Genomic DNA, 13,466 nt, shown 5'->3' with positions numbered 1-13,466 from the left:
TCCGGTTTGTAATTGAGAAAGTGTAATGTCGAACTCGGCTGCGCCGAAATTGTGTCAAAGCTCATAATAATAACAACAGTTATCGATGTGTCATAAATAAACTGCCGTTTTTTTTTCTTCGCCGTTGTAAAAATTGAAAAATCGCTAATTCAGATAAAAATAAAAAATGTCCAGCAATGTTATTTGCACCAAATACGGTGACCACAAATAAAAAAAAACGTTTCACTATCTGATGGAGAGTAATCAAAAAAAAATTTTACACAACAAAATGAAATATCAAAAATTTGAAAACAGGTTTTAAATGAGAACGTTGGAAATGATTAAACTCTGCTGGTTTTGATCCGTTTTTTATGCTCTCGGGATCGTTTTTAAACCGGGAGAAATATTTAATATTTCAGACGAATCTTACGTTGTGTTTAATGTACACACGTGTAGCACATATAAGCGGTCATCCGATCTCTTCTATGCCTTGGCATTGCGTCACGAGAAGGATCAGGGATCGTCTGCTTATGGTTAGAATGAATTTTCTAATTCCCAGCTATAATCACGGTTCTATTACGAAAGAAACGACACGCGGGGTCAGAGATTTGAACTTTAACGAAGGAGTTTGTATAATCTCCAGAAGACATTGTGGAATTGAACATTTTTACTGTATTCAATGAATTCTGTTTCTATATATTATACGCTCATTCACACAAAAACAGATTCGTGTTATTGGGTTACCTCGTTTATAACTTTTCATCTAACGCCCTTGGGCAGAAAAGAAATTCAACAGTGAATTTTGTTTTCGTCGAATTACAACACTATCTATGTTTAATTTATATGATATTCGAAGGAGGATGGAGTGGTGACAAAAAAGAGGAAAACCGCGAACAAAACGTGACGTTGATGTAAATTATATTGCTTGCTTAAAAACTACTTTTCACAATTTTCTTATGTAATGCTTCGAACCATGATGAATCAAAATTCTTTGACAAAGTTGGATTGCTACAGTTGAAAGAAATGAGTTTTGGGAATTAAATTTCATTTTTACTTCTCGATTCCTGAATTTTCTTATGCAGTTGAAAGAAAATGTTAAACTGTCGTAAAAAAATCATTCTCGACCAAACTGTCATTTTTAATTCAAGTCGTGATAAAAGTGTAAAAGTATAGAAAACGAAAACGATAAAGTCTTATAAATTTTCAGAATTTCATGACTCCGTATTTGGCTTTCTTCACTTTGACTTTTTTCCGTTTTGACTCTTTTTTTTTTACTTTTTTTTTTAAACTTTTTTACACCTCTAAAAATGAAATGAAACAGATTTTCACCTCTTCGAAAATTCGATATTATATACGTGATCCTTTGATTTTTTTTTCTTATCTTCTCAACCCTTCCAATCTAGACAAATAAATTCAGAGTATTTCGACAGCAACTGATTCGAGGAATTTTGTGCTTCCAGAATCCCAGCGAACATCTCCAAGAAGGAACTCTCGGCAAAGCCGCACTGAAGGAGGCCTCGACTTTGAGTGCCCAGAGGAGTTCGGCTACTATCCTCATCCCCATGACTGCACTCAATACTACGTTTGCGTCTTTGGTGGTGCCCTTCTGGAATCGTGTACCGGAGGGTTAATGTACAGGTAAGGGAATCCTGTTCGAAAATCAAATTCTTAAAGCTCCGAAATGTAAAATTTTTGTTCGAAGCCTCTTCACGTTTTCCAGAATTAAAATAATACGGAAATACAGAACAACACTAAAGAAATTGGATGAATTTTTTTCGATTTTGAGATTTTATATTTCAGTAGTTTTTTAATAATTTTTCTCATTCTTCTAATTTTGGCACGGAATGTCCTATACGGATTTAAACGTAACAAAAAATAAAGAACAGAGATTAAATAAAGAACTGATCAATTATACTACGAGTGAAATTACAATTGGGAAGCCACCGAAAGAGAAAAAATTAACCGTTACCAGTTTTGCATTTTGCGTAACTTCGCGCCTCGGTATAATAAAAAGAAACTTGTAGTATATAAATGGCGTAACTTGTCAGGAATGTCGCTGTTTTATTTCAACGAAAAAAAAAAAAAAAATGTTTCTTTCACTTTCGATGAAGTTCCGTTGAACTTCTGAATTTTTGGTTACACGTGAGAAACACTTGTAGCCGTTCCCAAATTCTGGACTTTTATGATGCTTTTAAAATAAAATAGCTTTTATTAATTTTTGGTTTTACATTTTTTTTTTACCTTCTTTTTTTACAGTTGTTAAATTGAATCAAATGCAAATTCAAATTTCTCTCAGTTACGACGATTTTGTGATATTAAAAGCCGGATAGTTAAAGAGAATCTTGTGAACCAGGGTCTCCAAAAAAAAAAAACATGATTTGTGAAGGATAATTTTTTAATTAGTTCAAACAAGTTATATCATATCAACCAAATACAGTAAAATAATTGTAACAAAGAGTATCGAAGACTGATGAACGAAAATCGAATTGAAAGAAAAGAATTATTATATAATAAATATATTACAGTTAATTTTAAAAATGATTTTTAGAATGATATGGGTTGAAAAAATTTGCAAAAAAAAAGAATTATTGTAAAAAAATCCGCGTTTTGAATATCGATTCAACCCTGACCCCAAAAATTAAAATTGTCACCAGATTTCTGGGAGAAAACGAGAAGCAAAGGCCAATCCGCAATTTATTCGAATCTCTTTGCCACGAAAGATTTTCAACGTTTTTTTTTTTCAACAAAATGGCGGTCGTTCGAGGTTTAAATTCGACTTTCGTTCAAAATTTCGAATGAAAAAAAACTCAAATCGAATGTAATAATCACTTGTCCAGATATAAATTTCCAAAATTTCCCAACTTTTTCACTCGTCTATCAGAATTTATCTTCTACACTTTTGGATAAATCATCAATTTATCAAACAAATTCTACACTATAAATATGCAGTTTTTTTTTTTTTTTCTTCTTCTCTAAATAATTTTTCACTCGGTGGATCATTTTATCTGAGAATGAGCCAATCGCTGCAGTTGCGTCATCGTCGTGAGGTAACGGAATTTTATGACGATTGGGTGAATGCGTTAACATACAGAATCCTTTTCGAGCAGGCATTAACAGCCTCAACGTGTTTCGAATTCGAGATGCATATAATATAGGCACGCGTAATACTGACCTTCAATTCTTATCTTCTGAACTGACTTCCTATTTCTATCTAACCCTATTATCAGAACTAAATTAAATCTAGTGGTAAATTAAATCTAATTATAACAAATATAATCAATAATTTCGCTATTTTCGTATGTTTCAACGAATTTGGTCCCCTCCCCCCTCCCCACCCTTCTTTTTTTGTTACTGTTTGAAGTTTTAATTAACTTGGAAAAAAGAATTAGTGAACGATATTTCTGTAACTATATAAATTGGATGAAAACGCAGAAGTTGCGCTGAAATTTATTTAAACAAAAATAAGAAAAGAGAAAAAGAAAAAAGGACGTGGACGAAATATCAAATCCTATTTCAATTTGAGAACAATAAAACGATTGATTCAAACTAACAGAAATCACAACGAATCTATTTCAATAAAAGTTTCAATATTTTCTCACTCTTGAAAACAGCCTGCGCCTCTGCCATTGAGGCTGTTGTAAGCGGTTACGCGGCTCATAAATAAATGATAATTCCAAGGTTCGGTTCTACGGCACCGACGACGATCAGTTGGCACCGGATTACGGTGGGCAATGCAACGTTTAGCGATGCGGTTATACAATGAGAATAACGAGAATGACTAATCGGTTAAGGATTCCCAAATATCTCGGCGTCCGTGAAACCGCACGAGCTTTGCGATTATATATATATATATATAGGTATAAAAAATTTCCCTGCAAATTTGAGCTTTTAATATCAACTCTAAGATAATCCGTTTTACCGCAAAAATTTCTTATGGAAATAACATGTAAAAAATATATTTTGGATTTTATAACTTGGTGACGAATTTACTTATAATTTACCCAAATGACCCTTACAATTCATAATAACAATGACGAATCGTGAGAAAACAGTCCACTGACTGTAAATTATTGGAAAAAAAAATTTCATAACATTTCCAGGTTTTTCCAGGACCTAAATCCTAGTTTTTCCTGACATTTTCCCAGTTCTAGTAAGTTACTGAAACCCAAATCGTTCAGCTTACTAACTCTATATATACGGTTGAAATTCAATTCGAATTGAAGAAAAATATAGCGCAAAAAAAAGCCAATTTGAGCCAATTTGTTTTCTCGATGAAAAAAAAGTAGCCTTATTACATGAAAAAATCATTCCTAATTCCTATGATGGATAAATAATATTTTCAATTTTTCCCATGATCAAATTGAAAATCCCCAGACAATTCCAGATTTTCCAGACGCGTGGTCATCTTGTCGTGAAATCTCTGTCAAAACACCAGTCAGGGATTCCGGAAATAATTGTCCTTGTAAAACTAGAGTCAAGAGTGAGAAATTTTGAGTCCAAGTAACTTTTTTCTCCCTTTTTCATCGTGCGTTAATTATCAAGTATTTCTACAAAGCTTGGCCCCTGCACGACGCGTGTAATTGTTGGAATTACAAGGGATCTGATACGATGTTTCCTCGGCTTGTTGCTGCTTCCTTTTTGCTTTCGCAATGTAATAATAATCTCCTTTGTTTCGGGGATCTAAGCTTCCGCCGTTTGTTGTTTTGCGCATTTATTGCGCTTTGGAAGCTAGATCTGAACTGCGCGATGCGGATAACGCGCTTACACTTCGCAGACTTGATCAGGCCTCGACCCATAACCGCTATTTCCACGGATCTTTCGCCACCTTCGATGATGCCGCATCATCAGGGTCATCCGTCTGTGCTCTCACCTGCAGCATCGCTCAAGGATGCATCATTCCCCTAATCTGAAAAATGTACACACGCTGTGAGTTGACTCAGGGACTCATTTGTCACTCTTGGATGCTGGGAATCAGCGACACTGTTGACCTGTCATTAAGCAGGAAGTTGAATCTCAGGATAATTGACTGTATTTAGAGGTTAGGATGATCCCCGCCATTTTTGGTACCGTGAAAAAGTCCTCGGAGATTACTCGATATCAATTTGGAGGTTAAAAAATCATCGTCAACTTTCATGAAGACGATCATTTTTCTCAAATCTCAAAAGAAACTATAAAAATTTGAGGATAAATGATTTCGAAAAAAAATTTCAGAACAATATTCGCGTCATCATTTTTCGACAAAGACTTTCACTCTGATTTTTGTTTTTCTAGTTTCTTCAGATTATTAATATCAATTCTTTTGGAAAAATAGTTTAAACTAAATTTTTAATTGTTTGAACTGGACTTTAGGAAGAATTTTATAGTAGCACAGTGCACTAAAAATTTGCGAGTATATTTTTTTTTGTTAAACACTTTGAAATGTATATTCAGCTGGAAAAAAATTCGACAAAATCAACGATCCGAAAATAGTGAATTTCTTTTTTCACTTGAAGATCACTCGAATATTATTGCCTATATTTTGAGAATTTTGTTCGAATTTAAATGTTTCTTTTTTTACTAAAATTGGAGTAAAAAATCTCGCGTCTTGCCTTAGAATTCCTTGACACGAACTTTGGCAAAAGGTTTCCATAAGTTGACAGTAATTTTTCCAATATCGGAAAAATTTTACATATTGAATAATCTTCCCAAGGTTTAATAAACGTGAAATATTCGGTCTCCCGATAGTCGAGGGCAGTGAAAATTGACCATTCAGGTGCGGTAAGCGCAGCCATGAAAGACGTGGTTATCATTTCGAAGACACTAATGTGAAGCGCACGAACCTCAATGAATCGCGCTAACATGTACAGGGTGGGTCAATTGAAACACCGAAAATGGGAGGAGCTTCGTTGAAGAATCAGGCCGGATCTCGAAAACCAATCAAAGTAAGGTTCCAAGTCTCCATGTTGGTAACCACTGCGAGTGAGAAACAATAATGAAGTTACGACAACACAAAATGTTGACAATTTGGTTCGTCTTTTCTTGTTGTCATGCCGTGACTTTATTTCTCATTACCATTGAATACTTGTATGCAGACGTCTAACCTTACTTTGATATCAAAACAACTGAGCTCCGCCCATTTTCGGCGTTTCAATTGACTCACCCTGTACAAATGTATACCTATTTTTTGTTGCGTGTGTAGACGCGAGTTATTATCGCGTTTAGGATACAGATGACAACATAAACACAAGCAACGTTTCGAATGTGGTGTTATTCGGAAAATGTGATCCATTTTCGACATCAGTTAATACGCCGCTGTCATGTATTACGAAACGATAATATACTTATCTGAGAATCTTCTTTCGTCATCAAGTTAAACACGTTTAGCGTCATCGATATATGTTGTAAATATGCATATTTACCAGAGGAGGCAGCAGTTTGTGGGTCAAAATTTTTGGTACTTAGGTAAGAGGTTGAATTTGTCTTCAGAGACTTTATTATTTCACGATCTGTTAAGCTTGAAAGTACTTAAAGTAATTTAATCCCTGATTAGGATGGTTTGGCGGTGCATATTTATACACATGATTGGATATTCTATGAAACGAGTGAGATTAAGTGGGAAAACTGATTATTTACTGGCAGATGAAAGTTCACTCAATTTTTTCTGAAATTTAGATGTACAGATTTTTTGAGTTACTAATTGGAAATTGCTTCAACCTCGAAAAATTTCAAATGACTATTCGTTGTGTGCGAGCTCAAACTCGAGGTTATTTCCTGATTTTTAACGCATTCCACGTCTGGAGAATGTCGAGGTCGTCGAACATGAATCCAATCTAGTCAAAATTCAAGAATCTAACATTTTCTAACAACCAAAATAGTGAGCTTCGTAACTTGTTTCTTTATAGCGATTATCGTTTCATCAAACGGTTATTCCCGAGTCCAAAAACACCGCAGAACGCCTTAAGTCAAAAATTTTTTATTGTTTCAGTAACGAATTGCAAACCTGCGACTGGCCGAGGAATGTTGGTTGCGTTTCGCAAGGCGGAGAGAGAGACACTGCCGTCAAAGACGTAGAGAGAATTGAAGAAGAGCCTCACCTGGTGAGGTACGTAAAACTATAAAAGACACCACAAGCAGAGTCTGGTAAATGGAGGTTCGCCATTTTTCTCGTTTCAAAATGGAAGTCCATAAACGTTTGTGTTATTTTTACGCGCCGGTCTCCTAATAAGGAAAGTACCCGAGATGCACCTCGCAGATTTTCTTCAACCTGTAATATATTATAGCACATCAAAATATATGAGCCACTTATTTTCTGTCGATGTACCAATTCAACGATTTAAACGGTAAAAACGATCTCCAAAGCTTACTTCCAAAAACAAGGGATCGAATCCCTGAAGGTGAAAACACTGTGCATATTAGAGTCCGTTAACAGTGAATAATGTCCAACGGATTTTGTCAGAAAGTTATCCGTTACCGTCGAGAAATTGCCCAGAAATGGATTTTTCAAGATGATCTGATCTTCAGGGTTGATTTCGACCCTAAAACGGCCGAATTGGCGCGTCAAAAAAATACTCGCGTAATGTTTTGTGCTGTACTACAACATATTGCAAAACCAATAAAATCGGTGAATTGCATCTCGGGTGGATTCTTGTACATGGAACCGATCCTCCAAGCGTGGCGAGATTGGACTGTAAATTCATGCTGACAGGACATTCTTCTGATCCTCAGGGCTTCGAAGGTCGAATCTGTACCGCATCAACGCCACCCACGACCGACTCAACGGCAGCAGGTGGCCACGTCAAAGACCTCTTCGGCCTCTCCACCGGTTACCGAGAGGCAGCTTCGCCAGAGACCGCAGCCTCAGCCAACTTACAGCGATGAGGAATACGAGCCAGCATCCGAAGTCGAGAGCGATAGACAGCAGAGAGTGTACAGAGGACAACCTTCGACCATCGGTCAAGTGCAACGAGACAGAGATGGGCTTCGAAGAAACGTCATTTCTGTGAGTAAAGTTCGTTGTTAGAACCAATGGAAACCATAGTCTTGATCAAAAGTTAGGGATCCGATGATATTGAATGATGAAGAAATCGATCTGACCAAATTCGAACAGCACGACTTACAACATATCAAATTTGAAAAGTTTGAGAAAAGGTTTTGCAATTAGAATCTTATCAATGATTGAGCTTTGGTGTTTATCATCCGATTCTCACGTTTTTCATTTCCAATTTCTTTACTTTTGCCTCCCACTGTGGGCCCCATTCTCCTTAACCCTCACCCTTTCAGGAACTCAATGATGAGTGCTTCGCGTATTTACCTTCAAACGAACTTTTCAGACCTCTTAGCGTTTGTTTGCAGTACCTGATGGATCGCTTTGACGTATAGGGTTAATGTACTGATATTAAGCACCTTATGGTCAGTACAAGTTATGGCCACACTCGGCACGTTTTATCAAAGGTTTTGGTCACAAATGGTAGCCAAACTTCCTCTGATCAACTTAAACACTGATTTTAAAACAGTAAAGTTTATCAGGAAATCAATATATCTGTCTGGCGACTTGCTAACCGCGGGATTTCGCCAGTGGATTAAGTAATTAAAAACACAACAGATCACATCACCGCACAGAGTATCTTACCAAATCGGCCACCAATGGTACAGTAACCACGAGTAATGCATCTAACCTGTTAATGCCATGATTCTTCGTTACGTTTCGTTATTCGGACCGATCACCAGGCATCATTATCAACCGTTTTGATCGTTGTTTCTCTCGTCATTTGGACTGCTTCAGTTCCCTTAGCGGCCCAAAATTGTCAATCCTCGAAACGTTATCCTTATCGTAAAATTGTACAACAATGTCATTTGTTGAGTGTTTTTATTACTCTGTTGTTTTTGAAATATGGTCTTCAGTTAAATCAAAGATTGGTTTCAATACTTCACTTGAAAACCGTTGATTTTTTAGACAGCCTTTATACTGTTGACCTGGCAAATTTTAACGTTTTAGATGTTTTCATTTTACCTTGACCATCTGAACCTTCTCAATCAATACCATCGATCTTCGAAATTCGATTCGTGAATTACGTGCTAAAATATGACTCATAATGTTTTGTTTTTTGCTAACATTTTCAAGGATAGCGAATGTTTTGTCCAGTGTTAGTGCCATCCGTTATCGTTCGTTATGGTGTTACAAGAAATTGATGCGCATCTCGATGACTGATTTCTTGGAACTTCTAGATACTTAATATGTTCTACAAAGCATTTCGAAAATTAGTAACTTTTTATTGCGGTGTATTCAAGTCGCGTCTGGCTGCTGTGCCAGAAGTGAATCGATGGATGGTCGAAACTAGTGATTTCTAATCTACGCACTCCGTACTCTGTTTGTTCAAGAAATTTTTTTTACGCTCGTTCACGAAACTCGATTACTTTTATTTTTTCCATTTGCATTTCTCCAACCTTGTTTCAACCGGTCGGAGAATCCTAAATCTTGTTTCGACGAACGTTGTTGTTGTTTGATTCAAGTGAAAGGTCAAACACCTGATGTGAGAATCAACGACTTTATCTCTATCAAGAAAAATTGAACAATTTCGCTTTTCATTTTTCTGTTGTATTTTCGAACGTTGCGGGTTTCATAATTGCTAAGATTCGTCAAGTTAGTAAACGGTTATAGTTGATTTTTCGTTTGTATAAACAGTTTCAGGACATTCCATTTCAATGGCTCCAGAAAGTTTTCAATTTTGATGCCTCGTCCAAATCGTCTATTTGTGACATCTATGAGTTCCTAATTGATCCTCAGATCATTTTGCCATTTGATTTTTGCTAGGTAATATAATCAATTCCTCATTATCACTGTCTGGAATTTATATATCGCAACCAATTATTAGATTCAATCGGAGTTTATTTCATTGAAAAATGTGTATTTGGAATTGATTCGTAGGAAACACTGTTATTGGCAATAACCTCAAAAATACCTCAAAAATGGCTCAACCAATTTCCTTACCAGTATCTGAAATCATTTTCTTCTCCAATTTAAAATGGCGACCCTTAATCAAATGTTCTGATAATCTTAACGTACGTTCAAATAATAAGGAATCTTTCCCAACCTTTTTTTCATTTTCAGCAAATAAAATATTTACACAAAAACTTGTCATGCACGTAAAATGGTAATTTACTTCAGAATAAGTTTCTAATCGATGCTCTGGTTAATACGGTCATTAAAAACTGGTGATGAAGTGGTTCGGCATTCCTTACAAGGTCAACATAAAGCTTCAGCTAGTATTTAGCATGCATACCGAGAGAGAGAGAGAGACGAAAATGAAAATGAAAATGAAAATGAGAGTGTGTGTCTCACGTGTGAGTGAGAGTCCTAATGGTCTGTGGGACATGCGTATAATAATAATACAACAGGTGGTTCCAGAGGCTCTTCGAATCATTATTTACACCACGTTTCCACCCAGTTTGCTGCACTCGTTGTAATTTTTCTTTTATCGGTCAATCGGTACGTGCGTTTGCGCGCGTTGAAATCTACGTCGTAGAAAATTAGGAGTGCTAATCGGTGCCAGATTACGTCTCTTAAGGATGTGTCAGGCGTACAGTCCAGGAAAAAAGGTGTCGAGTTAGAAAAATTATGAAACTGCGAGTACAAGTTCTCGTGAGTTTTGTCAAAAAAAGATTGAAAATCATCAATTTTGACTAAAGTAATTCATTTTGATCGATCATTCTTTATCAGACGGATCACGTGATTGTCGAGTAACTTCTTCTTCTTCTGCTTCTTCTTCTTCTTCTTCTTCTTCGACACTCGTGCGTATAAAATAGTATCATTATTTGAACGAATAACAGTTCATTTCGTTTGTAATTTAATTCTATGAGGATCACCTGAAATGGACTTTTGATAACTTGAGTATGTTCAAAAATAAAGTATAAATTTGTTACAATCACTGTATATTCATTTTTCAAAACTTGTTTTTTTTTCGGTCACTTGAGTAGCGTATGTAGGACAGTTCTGGATTTGTTTTCCAAAAATAAAATTTCCATTCGACTAACACGTAAGAAAAGTTTTCGGAAAACGTTTTATCGTTTTTGAAAAACTTTCCTGTACTTTGTGAAAACTGTTTTTTCTCATTTTATGGCAACTTCCAGGCCTTCTGGCGGCGGAAATTGGAACTAAATCCAGAACTTTACTAAATATATACTTAATTTAAAAGGTGAATAAAAAATCAAGTTCTAGAGATTTGCAGGTATATAATAGATATTTAAATTACAGACAAAATCAGCTCTCACCTATTAAATATATACAGAAATAAATTTATTTACAAAAAAAGTAGAACAATGAATTGTGTCCAAAGAATTGTTAATACTTGAGCTCTTTCGATGCAAATCCGTTTTTTTCCTTGATTCGTCCCATATTCGATCAAATTTGACTTTATTAGCCTCAAATGTACTACAAGTCGAATTTCGCATCCTTGATTCTCTCGTTTTGAAGTTTTTTAACTGGACTGTACACCCGATACATCCTTAATTTATAGGTCCGTCACTTTACCCACGTCTCGATCAGTTACGAAAGACTTTCTTTTCTTTTCAAACGCTACACCCGTCCAGTAAAATTCTACGTATATTGTCTGATACGCACGTGTTTACTGTACACATATATCGATGACTTGTAACCAGTGGATTGTTCACCGCGTGCTGTCTGTCACCTTTCTCTGTTTTTCAATGCACACAAACCTACCTACGCACGTAGCCGTTATTATGTACTCAATATTATACCCGTAATTATCGCTCAGTGTAAGTATCATGTGCGCAGGTTTCTTGGCCTACGATTTCACAGGATTTTTTTTAATCACAGTTCATTTCGATCATTTCTGCGTCGTAAGGAATATTTTTTTGATTTTTCAAAAAATTTCAACCGACCCGAAAACTCAAATTAATTGTAAATATTGGGTGAGATTATTCCTCTGAGATTTTAATACGAATAGACGTCAAGTTCAAGTTTATTTTTGATCAGCAATTTTGCCCCAATATTGATAAATTTTAATTTTTAACCGGTCTTTAGAGACAGATCTCTAGTGAAATCGATGTAAATCAATATTGAAATATTCGAAAATTACATTTTTTAGCATCACAATTCAAGATTATGGATCGAAAACGTGGTTTGTTTGTTTTTTTGTTTTTTTTTTTTGTTTTTTTTTACGAGAAATATTTCATAAATTTTTTTTCCACAAATTAGTGTTCGAATTGGAAAACTTTTCGTGTTCTTTATTGATGAAAACTTGATATTTTTTAAAAATACTCGATTTCTAAGTACCTACTGTAGGATTCTACAAGTGTAGAGAATTTATGTGTGTTAATTGTCAATTGTTAACTAAAAATGTTGATTTTCATTGTAGGAAAATTGAAAAATTGAAAAGTTGAGGGGAAAAAAAAACTTTAGCACCAAATCTGAGATGAATCGATGTGCAATATTAGGATTATAAATATAAACGTGACATTTCGAGTCAATCAAACTAATAGTTTTTGTGATTTGAATATGATTCAGAGTGTTGATGAAGACTTCACAGACTGAATCAGATTATACAATACTTATTTCGTTTCTCGTTGCATGAAATATCGGTACAACTTTTTTCATCTTATATACAATAATCATCAATTCTCGAGGAATAATATTAACTTTCTACTTTTACTGTGCGGATAATCTGACACTCCGCCAATCAGTTTTTTTTTTATTTCTCTTTGATAAATTGTGACAGACTTAAATATTCGCAATTTATATTCAGATTCGAATGTCCTTCCCATAAACTTATTGTATAGATCATTCGAACTAAAATCGTGAATATTTCCAACGTCAAGAACTTTATAAAAATTTGGAAGACTTTTTTCTACCCTCAAATCGATTTATAAACAAGTCCAAAAGTTTTGAAAAGCAAAAAAAAACGTAAGACTACAGATTTGACAACTATTCGGGGCGAAATAAAAATGGAAAAGTAGGTGGATAAAAAAAATTGCACGTTCACGTATGTTGAAATCGTATGTTATTTTTTAAATTCGACAAATTCTAACAAGAATGTAATAATCAGTTTCGTATTTCAAAAAAATTGTGAAAATGTTTTTTTTTTTTTTTTATTTTCATTGTTACCAACTTTCAAATCATTCCAATTATTCATTTCAAAGTTTTTGGTCGGCTGTGATACGTTGTCAAAAATTATGTACCAAATACTCGTTAAAATTTATACACATATTACAGTCCCTATGTAAAATAAATTACTTTTACATGTTAATTGATAACGCGTCGAAAGTATTGCAAATAATTTCTCCAGACGAGTGAGAGAAAAAAGGATGAATAAATGTTTAAAAATATTCACATAAAAAAAAAAAAAAAAACTGCAACGTTAAACCTGTGCCACGTTTCTCGCGTAACAGGATCGCGTAATCCGAGAGTTAAAGCGGTTAATAAATTCCGAATTCAAACAGGAATTTAAAGTTAATTGGCGACGTGTTCGGAGATTGTCAACTCCTCAAGTTTA

The 13,466-nt window shown here is 35.0% G+C and overlaps 1 protein-coding gene across 2 annotated transcripts in view; it reads left to right on the top strand.

Moving 5' to 3' along the window:
• LOC124411003 overlaps positions 1–13,466 on the top strand; it is a 52,365-nt gene that overhangs the window by 19,980 nt on the left and 18,919 nt on the right. For both annotated transcript variants that reach the window (XM_046889812.1, XM_046889811.1), the window contains exons 2-4: positions 1,440–1,617; positions 6,944–7,060; positions 7,684–7,957. In XM_046889812.1, the coding sequence (XP_046745768.1) occupies positions 1,440–1,617; positions 6,944–7,060; positions 7,684–7,957 (569 nt within the window). The remainder of the gene's footprint in view (positions 1–1,439; positions 1,618–6,943; positions 7,061–7,683; positions 7,958–13,466) is intronic.

Source organism: Diprion similis, chromosome 10, assembly GCF_021155765.1.
Source record: "Diprion similis isolate iyDipSimi1 chromosome 10, iyDipSimi1.1, whole genome shotgun sequence".
Lineage (NCBI taxonomy): Eukaryota > Metazoa > Arthropoda > Insecta > Hymenoptera > Diprionidae > Diprion > Diprion similis.
Note: the sequence above shows the minus strand (reverse complement) of the source record. Positions and strands in the feature narration are given on the sequence as shown.